This window comes from Mercurialis annua, linkage group LG4 (genome assembly GCF_937616625.2).
Source record: "Mercurialis annua linkage group LG4, ddMerAnnu1.2, whole genome shotgun sequence".
Taxonomy (NCBI): domain Eukaryota; kingdom Viridiplantae; phylum Streptophyta; class Magnoliopsida; order Malpighiales; family Euphorbiaceae; genus Mercurialis; species Mercurialis annua.
This window is the reverse complement of record NC_065573.1, coordinates 35,260,675-35,273,443: the sequence shown is the minus strand read 5'-3', so window position 1 is coordinate 35,273,443 and position 12,769 is coordinate 35,260,675. Positions and strand designations below refer to the sequence as shown.

At 29.2% G+C, this 12,769-nt stretch overlaps 1 protein-coding gene across 1 annotated transcript; it reads right to left on the bottom strand.

Moving 5' to 3' along the window:
- Positions 1 to 4,722: 4,722 nt before the first annotated feature.
- LOC126677855 (GATA transcription factor 19) lies at positions 4,723 to 6,004 on the bottom strand. The gene is made up of 2 exons (XM_050372660.2): positions 5,328 to 6,004; positions 4,723 to 5,248 (listed from the first exon to the last, which is right to left on the bottom strand). Exons 1-2 carry the CDS (start codon positions 5,799 to 5,801, stop codon positions 4,952 to 4,954), a joined length of 771 nt encoding a protein of 256 aa, XP_050228617.1. The 5' UTR covers positions 5,802 to 6,004; the 3' UTR covers positions 4,723 to 4,951.
- Between the last annotated feature and the right edge of the window lie 6,765 nt (positions 6,005 to 12,769).

Below are 12,769 nucleotides of genomic sequence, written 5' to 3'. Positions count from 1 at the left end.
TAAAGAATTATACTGAACTTACTTACACCGAGGTATTGACGGTGATTCTCAAATATCGCAGAACATAATGTGATATGATGAGATAGAATGCAATAGAAATACACAGGGAACGGGTTACCACGGTCAAAGCGAACCCTTTCATTCCGAATTCTTTCTCACTTAGAAAAAAGTTCATTTATACCCTTTTTTTAATTTTTCATTTTCGTCTCTACCCTAAAAAGCTAATTTGACCTCTTTTCATTTGGAAAAATATTTAAAATGATCTTTTATATTTAGCTTATATTATAATTAAACATTAGTATTATTAATTATTTATAATGTTTTCATCCTTTAATTAATTTAATTATCAAAAATTTAAATTTTAGGGTAGAGATGAAAACGAAAAATCAAAAAAAGAGTACAAATGAATTTTTTTCTAGGTAAGGGTATAAACGAAAAAATGTTAAGTGGGAGTTTTTTAAATAATTAGGCCTAAATTATAATAAGTTAATTTATGTGTTTACTTTATAAAAAACATATAAATTAATAATTCAATCAACTTAAAAAGATTTTATCCATAAAAAATATATTATTTTCTCTGTCTCAATAGAGTTGTCCACTTTGACAAATTTTTTTGGCCCAAAATTTTTATCCACTTCTAAAAAGTACTCCCTCCATTCTTTTTTAGTTGTCCATTTAGCCAATATTGCACATATCAAAATAGTGCTCCTTTTATCTTAATTTATAAAGAAAAATACTAATATAGCCCTATATATTAATAAATGCTTTTTAAATAAAATATGGAGTCATTTAGTAGGGATGGGTAAATTTAGAAGATACTCCCTCCATTCTGAAATAGTTGTCGCTTTAGGGAGATTCTTTTGTTCCATAATACTTGTCACTTTAGAATACCAAAAAAGTATTTATTGCTATTTTTTCTTATATATCCTCATCAATTTATTGAAAAGGATACAAAAATACAAATAAAGAGTTATACTAATTAATGTTAACAAGTTTAAAGAAAGGCTAATTTAGTAAAAATACTTACAATTTAAGACATATTTATTGATTTCTTAATTTGTGTGAAAATGGTTAAAGCGACAACTATTTAAAAATGGAGGGAGTAATAGTTAAAATCACATTGAAATTCTAAATGAACAACTAATTAGAGACAAATATATTTTGCTAAATGGACAACTAAAAAAACGGAGGGAGTAACAATTTTACAAACCAATCTTCCCATTCTATCTCTATTTAAATTTCACTAATAAAGTAAATTGAAAGTACCTACATTAAATGAGAGTATAACAAAAAAGATGGAGAAAAATTTAATTTTTTTATAATAATAATAATAACTTAAACTGTGTGATAAAGGTAAAATGGACAATTCTATTAGAACAGAAAGAGTATAAAAATATAACAAAAATATGAAGTTGGTGTTTGATGAGCAACTTAATGATTAAAATTAAAATCTTCTGTATGTGGTTTTATTAAATAGTTTTTTATAATATAATTTAACTTCAACGTAACTTAATCAGTTAAGTTAAGGGAAAAAACTACTCAAAATAATACTATATTAACATATTTAACTTTAATTTTATAATGAAAAATGTCCAATTGTTATTTTTTGGAGGAGATGACTTCTAAATATGTATATTGATCAATAAAATGTCTTTTCCTTTCTCTCTATATCATTTAATTAATAATATTATTTTTCATTAATACCCTTATATTTATATTTTAATATAGACATATGTTATGATAGTGGTGTTGTACACTTCATGTTTATTTTAATAATATATTATAAAATCAAAAAATTAAATTTATAAAAAATTAAATTTGTACTGATAAAAATTATCAAACTAGTTATTAAAATTATTAGTAGTTAATATATTCAATTTTTAAAATTCAGTCAATTCACATATGTGGGTCATAAACCGGTCAGACCTGTTTAGACACGAACACGATTAGCCTAAACACGATTACGATACAATTATCAATCGAATTTGATATGAACAGTCAAAATACGACACAAATATTACACGAGTTATATGACATGACACTTATAAACACGTTTATCTAAACGTGTTAATGAATCAACTCATTTAAAATGACACGATTAAATCCAAATAATATTTAAATTTGTTTAACATGATACTAAAATAATTATTAGTCTATTTAAGATAAATTATATTGTAGTTTTATATAATATAAAAAATATAAATAAAATTAAGAATTTAATATTATCTATATTTAAAAACAAAACTATTTAATTAATATAGTTAACCGTATTTAAACGGATTAGGCGTGTATTGTCTATTTAGTCAAAAATTAAATCGTGGTATAAACGGGTTGATCCATTTATGATCCAAACCTGTTTACATCAATTCAAATCGGTCTAGTTTTGTTTCATATATATCATGTAAGTGTTCCGTATCCAAATTTTTCAGGTTTTTAATCTTTACAGGATTGTCAAATGTAGGTGCTTCTTTAATTAGTTTTAAAGAACCAACGAGCTGCAGCTCAAATGATGTAAGCGCTGGACAATAAAATATCGAGGTTGTGGGTTCAATTTCTTCCACAAACGTATCAAAAAAAAATTAATTAGTTTTTAAAAAAATGGACTGGCCCTGAATCGTGTCCGCTCCCATGGCATGGCTTCTGGATTTAAAGTTATGGGGCCCATGCTTGTTGGGCCTATAGTGTATATATTTACGTATTATGTGTTATTTATATATGGTTTAATTGCGTAAAAAATGGTGGTCCCGTTTTTGCTAAAAGTAAAAATTTTGATAGAGAGAAAAATAAACTAATTAAATTCAAATTTTTTCTTTGGTCCAATTTTCAATTAGAAGATTTAGCTTGTGTGGATCGTTATTGGTTCGATACTAATAATGCCAGTCGGTTCATCACAAACTTTAGCGTGTTTTGCAAATTTAACATAACGATCAATTTTTTGTGAAAAAAATATTGATGTGTATATCGTAATAACCACTATTCCGGCGTCCACATCAGCATTTTTCTCTATTTTTTGAAGGAAATTGATCGGTGCTAAAATTGCAAAAAATCAAAAGTTTGTGTATTAGTTTGCCAAAATTGAAAGGTTATGTTAAATTTGCAAAACATGCTAAAGTTTATGATTTTTTACGCCATTAAAACTTTATATATTTTTGTGTATGTTTAATTTTTATTAATAACCATAATGTTAAGACTGATAATCATAATGTTAACACTGTAAAAATGCATAATAAAAATAATGACCACACATCTTGTTATTTGTTATTTTCAACATGGAAAATTATAAGCAGTTTATAATGTATACAAATATTTAAAATTACAGTTCATCTAAAGAAAAAGTAAAAAAAAAGAGCTTAACTGTACTATAAAAGATATAAATAAGTCGAGCTAAATAGAAAGAGAACCAAGCTATTTTTAAATAAATAAAAAATATAAAACCTAACAATTTAATACAGTTTAGATTTTAAAAAACCAGATTAAACAATTAAATAAACTAATAAATTTGATTTGATTTAATTTCAAATGTTTATCTTTCTTTAAAATAGTTTTACTTATTTTAAGAATTAAAATTCTAATTCAGCTGGATTCAAATAAAATACATACTTCTGCCTGTGCATGACTCATATATAATACACCTGGCTAAAAAAAAATAAAAAAAACACTGGCAAACAAACATTCAGTTCACTGTTTTCATTAAAAAAAAACATTCAGTTAACTGTTACTATTGATTATTAGATGAATAAAACCAGATTGGAGAGGAAACCAAAAAAAGGTTGCTGCATTGAAAAATCAAACAGAAATGTGTTTGCATTAGAGGCCAATTTGACGGTCAAATTTGTAATTTAAAAAGATGGGTATAAGACAAAACCCATTTCCATGGTCTGAACCAGTACAGTAGCTGCTTCAGAAACCACATTAGTTTCTGCAGCTCATCAACTACCTAATTGGACGATCACTTCATTATCTCTCAGTTATGAATTTCACGACACTTTTATTAAATTTACTGTACATCTCATCATGCCTTCAGTTTCAGGTAAACTTCATGTTCTTCCTTTCTTCTTCTACATTGTTATTACTAATTTTGTTACTACCTCAACATTAACGGTCTGCACTAGTACTGACCAAAAATCAAATAAGTAATTTTTTGTCTATTAAACCTGATCAATAACCAAAAGTCTATTTTTGTTTAGCTTTATTTTTATTAAAAAAATAAACTTCAAAATAAGTATGACAATATTTACTCGCTCCATTCGTTTTCATCTATTTTTTTTTGTTTCAATTTATTTAATATTCTCAAATATCAATGCATCTTTTTATCAATTTTTAATTATGATGTATTCTTATTTATGCACTATTTCTAAAAATACACAGTTAATAATTAATTGGGGAGGTATTACATCTATGTGTATGATCCTCAAACATTAAATAAAGAGAAAAGGACAGAATAATTTAGTTTTTTTAACGAGAGAATAATTTTGTTACTATTTGTAGTTTGGTTTAATTTTATATTAACCGAATAAAAGAGAATCAACCTAAAATAGTTTTAAAATCTTGTTAAATAAACAAAAAAATTTAATTATAAATATTTTAATATGATTGGATTTCTACTATATCTTTCATAGAATGGTTTGATCTTCGATTTTATTGAATAAAATCGAATTAAACCGAATCAGGCATACTCTTACTCTAAACAGACAGAAAGCGAAAAATAAAAAAGGCTTCTGATTAGCTGAAATAATAAGAAATAATTAGTATTAATAAAGTAAAACAAAGCAACTAATTATAACATAGATTTATAAGAAGGAGACAAACCAAATAAAGAAGAAAAAGAAATTGAATTTTACGAGACTAAACCACAAGCATCACCATCACCAACATCATCATCGTTATACGTTGCAGTTGATGATCTTGACCATTCTCTTTTTCGGCTTTGCTTTATAGTTTGAATAACTGTTTATCTGGTAAAGTCATGGACAAGACCAGGCCTATCAGTGACATTGAGTCTCCAAGAAAGAAAAGGAATCCCCGTCTCAGATTCTCCATCATTATCTTCTATGAACCTGAACTCGTTCGCCGGAGAGTAACACGGCATTTTCTGCGTTTGAATCCATGCATTATTCTGATAGCCATAGTGCTGCTGCTGCTCCATTGTTGTTCCTGCTGATCCATTATTACTGTTACTGCTTGCATTTGCTGCCGTTGCTCTTCTCTCTTCTTTCTTGAACCGAATTCCACATGCATTGCACAAAGACTGCACGAAACGCTAAAACGTAAGACTCGATAAATTTCCGTACAATGTATACATATGTATAAATGAAACTAACATATACCTTAGGGCCTCGAGGACCGTTTCTCCAGAGAGGAGTAGAGGTAGTATCACAGTTAGCGCAGCGGCGAGCGAGGAGCGGGTCACTATTAGCGGAATTATTAGTAATGCCGCCAGCGCGGCTGGTCTTATGGTTTTGAGGAGGGTAATTATAGTTAGGACTATTTTTGGATTGCAGAATATCCCAGCAGAAGTTAGACATGCGAGACGACGATCGTTTATGATCATCATCCTCAGACAAACGAGTAGAAGGAGTACCTAATGAAAGAGTGCAATCAACAGAAGAGCTAGTAGTACCAGTAGAAGCATAAGACGAGTAGTACATGTCTGATTCGTCGTTATTATTGTAATAAGATTTGTGATTATGATTATTGTTGGGCACGGAGAGTAGCATGGTGAAAGAGTTGCAGCTGGTTTGGGAATGAAACAAGCCGCATGTACATTGACCCACCATATTACTACTGCACCTATGCATCATTAGAAGATGAATATGTAGAGAAAATGTTGATGATGAAGTGGGTGAGAAGAAGAAGAAGAAAATGGCGAAATAGGAGTCAGCAAGTGCAGTGGTGGAGATTGTCGTGAGATGAATGGACCCAATAGAAGGACAAAAACGAGTCAGGTGGAGTCAGTGAGTGAGTGAGTGAGTGAGTTGAAGTGGGAGTGGAGTAATGAATGAATATATAGAGGAGGAGGAGGTGGGTCAAAAGAGGGCACGTGACTAAGGGGAACAGTCTTCCATGGATCTGCCTTCTCCGATCACGAGGATATATTGTATTCTCTCTCTTGCCTACTAAAACTATTCCTCTGCTTTGCTAATTGGAGAGAGAGACTGAGAGAGTGATGAGTTTTTGAAAAACGAAAACGTAAAAAAAAAACAGTGTCCGTTTGCGTATCTCTGCCTCTGTTTTTTCTGTCACTGCCACCCTCCCAAGCAAAATGGAATACTCCCCCTCCTTTCTCTTTTATTCTCCCACTCGCCGCCCTTTTCTTCCACGCGCTTCCTTTTTTAATCCCACAACTCTAGTGTTTTCATTTACTTTTATATTTTCTCCATAATTCAGATTTATTTAAGATCAATGAATTCATATAATTTTGAAGGTAATGTCATTCATATATTCAAAATAATTACTCCCCATCGAAAAATGGTAAAATTTCAGTCTATTAGTTATTCATGCATATATTTGGTAGCAGCTCATTCGGTATTCTTTCACCATATCAACGCGTTTGTCTATTATTTTCAGTTTTGGAGGCTAAAAAGCAAAAATTTATAAAAAAAAAATTGGAAATGTTATATAGACAAAATAAAAAAAAGAAGGGTTTTAAGGGTGAAATGACATAAATTTAAAGGTGAAATTATAAATTAAACCTAAAAATAAAATCGAACGGATGGTGTGCAATTTCAGGATCCTAAAACTGAGTGATGTGATCGGAATGAGATTTATGATTGTGGAAGTATAGATAATTATGTGTCAATAGCAAATGCATATGTTTTTCAACCAAACTATGATTCATTATTCCTCCTCATCTAAACCCTAACACATCACATAGCTGAATCTGCAAACACTTATAGCCTATCTAATCCATCAACGTTTTATCTTTGTGCATGTCATGGTGATGGTTGCCATCAATACCACAACTCAATTTGCTTATAGTTAAGCTACCAAATTATAAATAAAATATTTTACAGTGGCCGTACCCATCTTAGCAATGCAATCACGTGAACACACACAAAGCCAAAAACACATTTCATCATATTAATAATATCAACCTTGTGCAAAGGAACAAGTTTAGAATCTAACAAAACCATTTCTATTCGCAACCCAAAAAAGCTATTACAAGTTATATTTTATTTATCACTCTATATGATTTATTTCTTTAAATCTTTAGCTTCAAAGATGGCGGGCAATTAGTTAGAATCGTAGCTAGTTTACCATGTTATCCGTAGACTAAGTCAATCATATCATCACACCTCATTAAAATGAGTGTATTTTTGTAATTTTATTATTCAAAAGTGTATGTAAATGCAAACGAAATTACAAGAATAATTTCATTTTAATGAATCATGTTCATATTAGTATTGTGAGAGTAGGTTGATGCGATACAAATATGACCCACCATCCATCCATTTTAACACAGTAATAACTACGCATGATTCAAATTGTATGTTGTCAAATAAATGGAAGAATGAAATTATCTGATTTTCAAAAGGTATTATTGAAAGAAATACTCCATATAAGTATTAACATGCGAACACTCCAACGATCTCTTGGTAAAAGAAATGAAAATGAAAAGTTAAAGATAGAGAGATATTGTGCAATGATAACTATAACTCATCTTCTTGGCTTATAGGGTACAAGAAATAAAAGAAAAGTGGGAGACAGATCTTGAGTCAAACTCGAAAAGAAGAGGTCAAAAAAATGAAAATAATAATTGAAAAAAGGAGTGCCCCACAGCACAATGTAATATGATAACACAAAACAAAACAGAACAAAACTGAGACCCCATCCGATCACAAAGATTCAAAAAAACAGTAATAAGAGAGAATCAGATCGTCTTGAGATTGGTAATGAAGTTCGACAAACGGGACGACAACCGCTTTTCAAAAGATGCCCTCTCTCTAATACACTATCTATTTGCTTTGTAACCCACGATACTACCAAATTTGTTATTACCCCAACACTATATACCATCATTATTTACTACTTCTATCACGCCACTACAAAATCTTTTCATATTTTATACAAATACTACTCTTTTAACTTTATAATTTATAAAAATCATGTGTTAAGTTAGCTATAAAAATTTAAAAATGGAGTACTATGTTAGTTTGATTTTTTATAGAAATATATTTACACTACGGTCATGGTGTAAAATGTGATGAACTGGAGATTTTTCGTGCTAAACCACAATTTGTAGCACAAAATCTTTTAATGCGTTAGTTAAACTCATCAATATTTTTTATCTACCAGATAAAACTCGAGCCCCTCATATCTCGATCTAGTAGGTCAGACGTAGATCAGTAGCATAAGTTTATCTAATATAGTTTTTAACCCATTAGCATATTTACCATCACTGATAAAGTATGAACCAGTTATATTTTATCGTCTAATAGGTTTGACGCAGATCGCTAGCATAAACTTGTCAAATACGGTAATTTTCAGGTAAAGCATGTGTCCCATATATCTTGTCCAAATAGGTTGATTGCAAATCGGTAATAATATAGATCTACCAACACCCATTTAACTAATCGTGTCAAAATCTCTTAATCCTATCACTAGTGACACGTCTCGACACAATTAACATGTTAAGATAAACAAGTAACACGTACAACATTAAGATAAAAGGGTAATACGATTAACACAGTTACACGGCTACATGACACAACTAACACGATCCAGTTAACATTTAAGAATATTTAAACCATATTAATTTTAACCTCAAATTTATCAATTAATATTCAAATTATAAAATTTTAATATAATTAATTTTATTTATATATTAATATACTCTCTCCGGTCCATAATATTTGTTGCATTTGAGAAATTTTGTTGGTCCATAATATTTGTCACTTTAGAAAATTAAGAGAGTATTAATTGCTATTTTTATAAATATAAACAAGTTCCAATGTAGGATTAACTTAGTAAAATTATTTATAAATTAAGACATATTAATTATTTTCTTAATTCATATGTCAAAACCAAATACGATAAATATTATGGATCAGAGGAAGTAATTAATAAAATAATTTAATTTTTTATTTTTATGTACTTATAATTATTTTATTTTCACATTAATATCGATTTAGAAATAATCGGACTTCAGACATCGCCCAGATAAACTAAACTCCCCCACAACATGATTGAAAACGCCCCGATCATAGATCGCCAGCACGAGCACTTAGGATCGCCCCGGATATTCTGAGAGCGCCCTAATTAGAGTTCGCCAGTAACAGCCTGAAAAAATCGCTCGTGAACATGAGAAGATACTTCACCCTTGAGGCACCTCGCCTATGCCATCTCCAATATCCCACTATCCGGAATAATCGGAGAACGTGGTTTCAGCACTATCAAAAATCGTGGCCCATACCCACGATCTCCCAGTAAGTAACCGATTACAAATTCTCCATAAATAGAGGTCCCCTGATACTTGAGAAAGTAATTCACACAGACTAGACCCAAACACTTATTCACTCATTTACTTAACAAAGAACCCTCTGATTTAAGTATCAGAGTGGCTTTCAGGCAATACCAACTTGAGGTCCTTTGAGCTTATATTGTTACTTGTGCAAGAAATACTAATCAGGCAACTTCGAAAGTTCGAATAGTATCGCATATTATTGTAAATAATATAATTTGTTAGCGGGTTAGGTTGGTTAGATGGATTCGCGAGTTAATCCGTGACATAATTTATTTATTTCATGTCTAAAACGGATTGATACGTTTTTAATATGAACCCGTTAAATTTTAATCTGAATTCAACAAATTTATTTGTTAGGTGAATCGTTTTATCATATGATCTATTTTGACTCGATTTTTTTTGATACATGTTGACCCCCCACTTGAATGCTTGTGAGTTTGTTTTACACGGCATACAGAATGAGAGTATTAATGGAATAATGTTTTTGGGATATGCTCAAATGCCTATAAATTGGAGTAATTAATGAGAATCTCTGTTTTTTAATGAAACTCTGGGATTTGCTTAATCACCCAAACCAATGCACATAATTACTTGCATACAACACTCATTGTTACATGCAATTTTAATGATGATGTTATGCGACTCGTTGGATTTTGTGGGCTCCGCTTTTTGCATTTGTGACTGGCGTTTCCTCTTTTCCAATGTAAGACCACTCTAATTAATTATCATCATTAAATTAATTCATCACTCTTCTAAATGCCACGTGTGAACGCATGCATTACATGCATGTAGTCATATTAACTAATCCTTTTAAGTTTTTTTAATTATTTTTTCCGTCTCAGTAGAATTGTTTACTTTATTATTATCACACAGTTTAAAAAACATACTCCCTCCGTCCCGTTTAAGAAGGGACATATCTCAATTTTTTTTGTCCCACATAAAAAGGCCAAATCATGATTTTTGTGCCATTTTATAAAGAATTCTCTTTTATACCCTCATTTTCTCTTTCTTTAATTAAAACTACTCCCTCCGTCCCACTCTAATTGACAAAATAACTAAATTACAATAACCAATACAAACTAATAAATTACATAAAAAATTACTTGTATACCCTACTATTGATAATAGAGCTAATTAATGCTATTAGTATATTAATCAAATTTTCATTAAATATTTACCATTTTTCCATAAAAGACATGACTTTAAATGAGGGTAAAGATGGAAAACTAAAGAAAAAAATTATAGTTATGTTAGTTTTGTCAATTAGAATGGGACACCAAAAACTCCATATTTTGTCAATTAGAGTGGGACGGAGGGAGTAATACTCTACACACAAACTACAAGACAATAATTAATAGGGGTAAAATAAAAAAAGCCAAGAGTAATTATTATTTTCTTAATTTATGTGTAAAAGGGATATGTCCCTTCTTAAGTGGGACGGAGGGAGTAATTATTATCATAAATTTTAAAATCCTTTCCTACTTTTTTTTATCATTTCTTTATTTAATATAGGTTTCACTTTCAATATAGATAGTGAATTTTAAATAGGGATAGTATAAAAAAATTTACGGGAAAAAATTAATTTTTTATATTTTAACATGTTCGATACAAAAAATTAATTTATTATTTTAACTTATCTATAAATTAATTAGATAAATTAAGTTGAATCCAATTAAATTATGAAATCAATTTAAAATAATTAGTATTGTTAAATTAATTTAAGCAATAAGAAATTTACCAAGCATCCCCTTACAAATATAGTTTCTAACTAGAGAACAATTAACTCTATTTTCATATTAAATTATTTTAAAATTTTAAGTAGGCTAAAGTGCTCTAATTCTCTTAGTAGGGCCACCCTAAAACGAGCGTATAATAAATAATTGTCTATGTTGTGATTTTAATTATTGTTCAAAGAATAATATTATTTTTCCACCATAAAGTTTATAATATGCCATCTCAAATGTATATTATACCAAATTTTCAGTATAGTTGTGCCGATTTTGTAAAAAAAAAAATATCTACCACTGAACCTCTTAATATTACTATTTGAATTTTACTTATCTGGTCTCTAATAAATTCATCTATTTAATTAGTCTCTATTTAGTTGATTATCCGATAAAAAGGTATTTTTGACGGAATTAAAGTGGATGATGTTTAATTATTGTCAACAAACAATAGATTTTCAACATGTATGTTGAGTTCTATGTTTTATTGATTTTCTATATTTAAAATTTTATTTTTATTTTAAAGATTATTTATTTTAAAAAAATTATATTCATACATGTATATTATTTATTCGTATAAAAATGTTATTTTACTGAATTTTATTGGTGCGTTACATATATAATTTTTGAAAAAAACAAGAGAAAACCAGACTTCCTTAAAAGCAACAAGACACAACTGGAATTAATGTCTTTTTGTGTTATCGATTCATTGATTTGTAGAATGGAAAAGGGATTTAGGATTGGTCTAGTGATCTTATTGTTGACGAGATCTTCTTTCTTTGCCATGAAGTAGAAGTAGAACTGTAGAAGTATAAGAGAAGTGTAAAAAAGACATAATAAATCAAGTTTGGAGAAAAGAAAAAGGCAATTAATTATTAAATAAAAGGGGGAGAACCCCAATAGAATGTTGGACTCAAATTTTAAAAAGAAGGAATAAGCCGTCCCATGAAGTAAACATGAAATACCAGTCACTAACTTGTCACTAAGGTTACGTGAAAATCAAATCAAATTTAAAAAAACAAACTAAATCAAAAATTCAATGTGAATTAATTCAATGCGATTTTAGAGAAAAAAAAATAGATTAGTTAAATAATAATGCAAGTCAAACTAAAATAATGAAATCAAGCTAAAAAATTTAACAACGCGGCCAATTTAATTTATTTCTAAAATTATATTTTTTTAATATTTTCATATCGATTCGATTTGAATCTGGTTCGGTTTATTTTCATATTTTGAAGTAAATGAACACCCTACTTGTCACTATCATCACATCTAAAGGTATTGCTGCTAACCCCTTATTGTCTCCTATAAGGAGGTCTAACAACTCTATATGTCCCTCTCAACTAAAGATATTTTCACTTTCTCTTCTTAATTGTTTATCTTTTCTTAATTTCTAAATTTGTTTTTAATTACTCTAACTTATAATTTTTTGCCAAACTCTAACGTATAATTAAACCTTGGAACTTCGGTCTTCTGATTAGAAATACACTAGATAGTACAAAAGATCATTATTATTCCATTAGTTAATTCAAGATTGAAAAAGAAACTATTGAATCCCTTATGACTGCTTCATTTATAAATC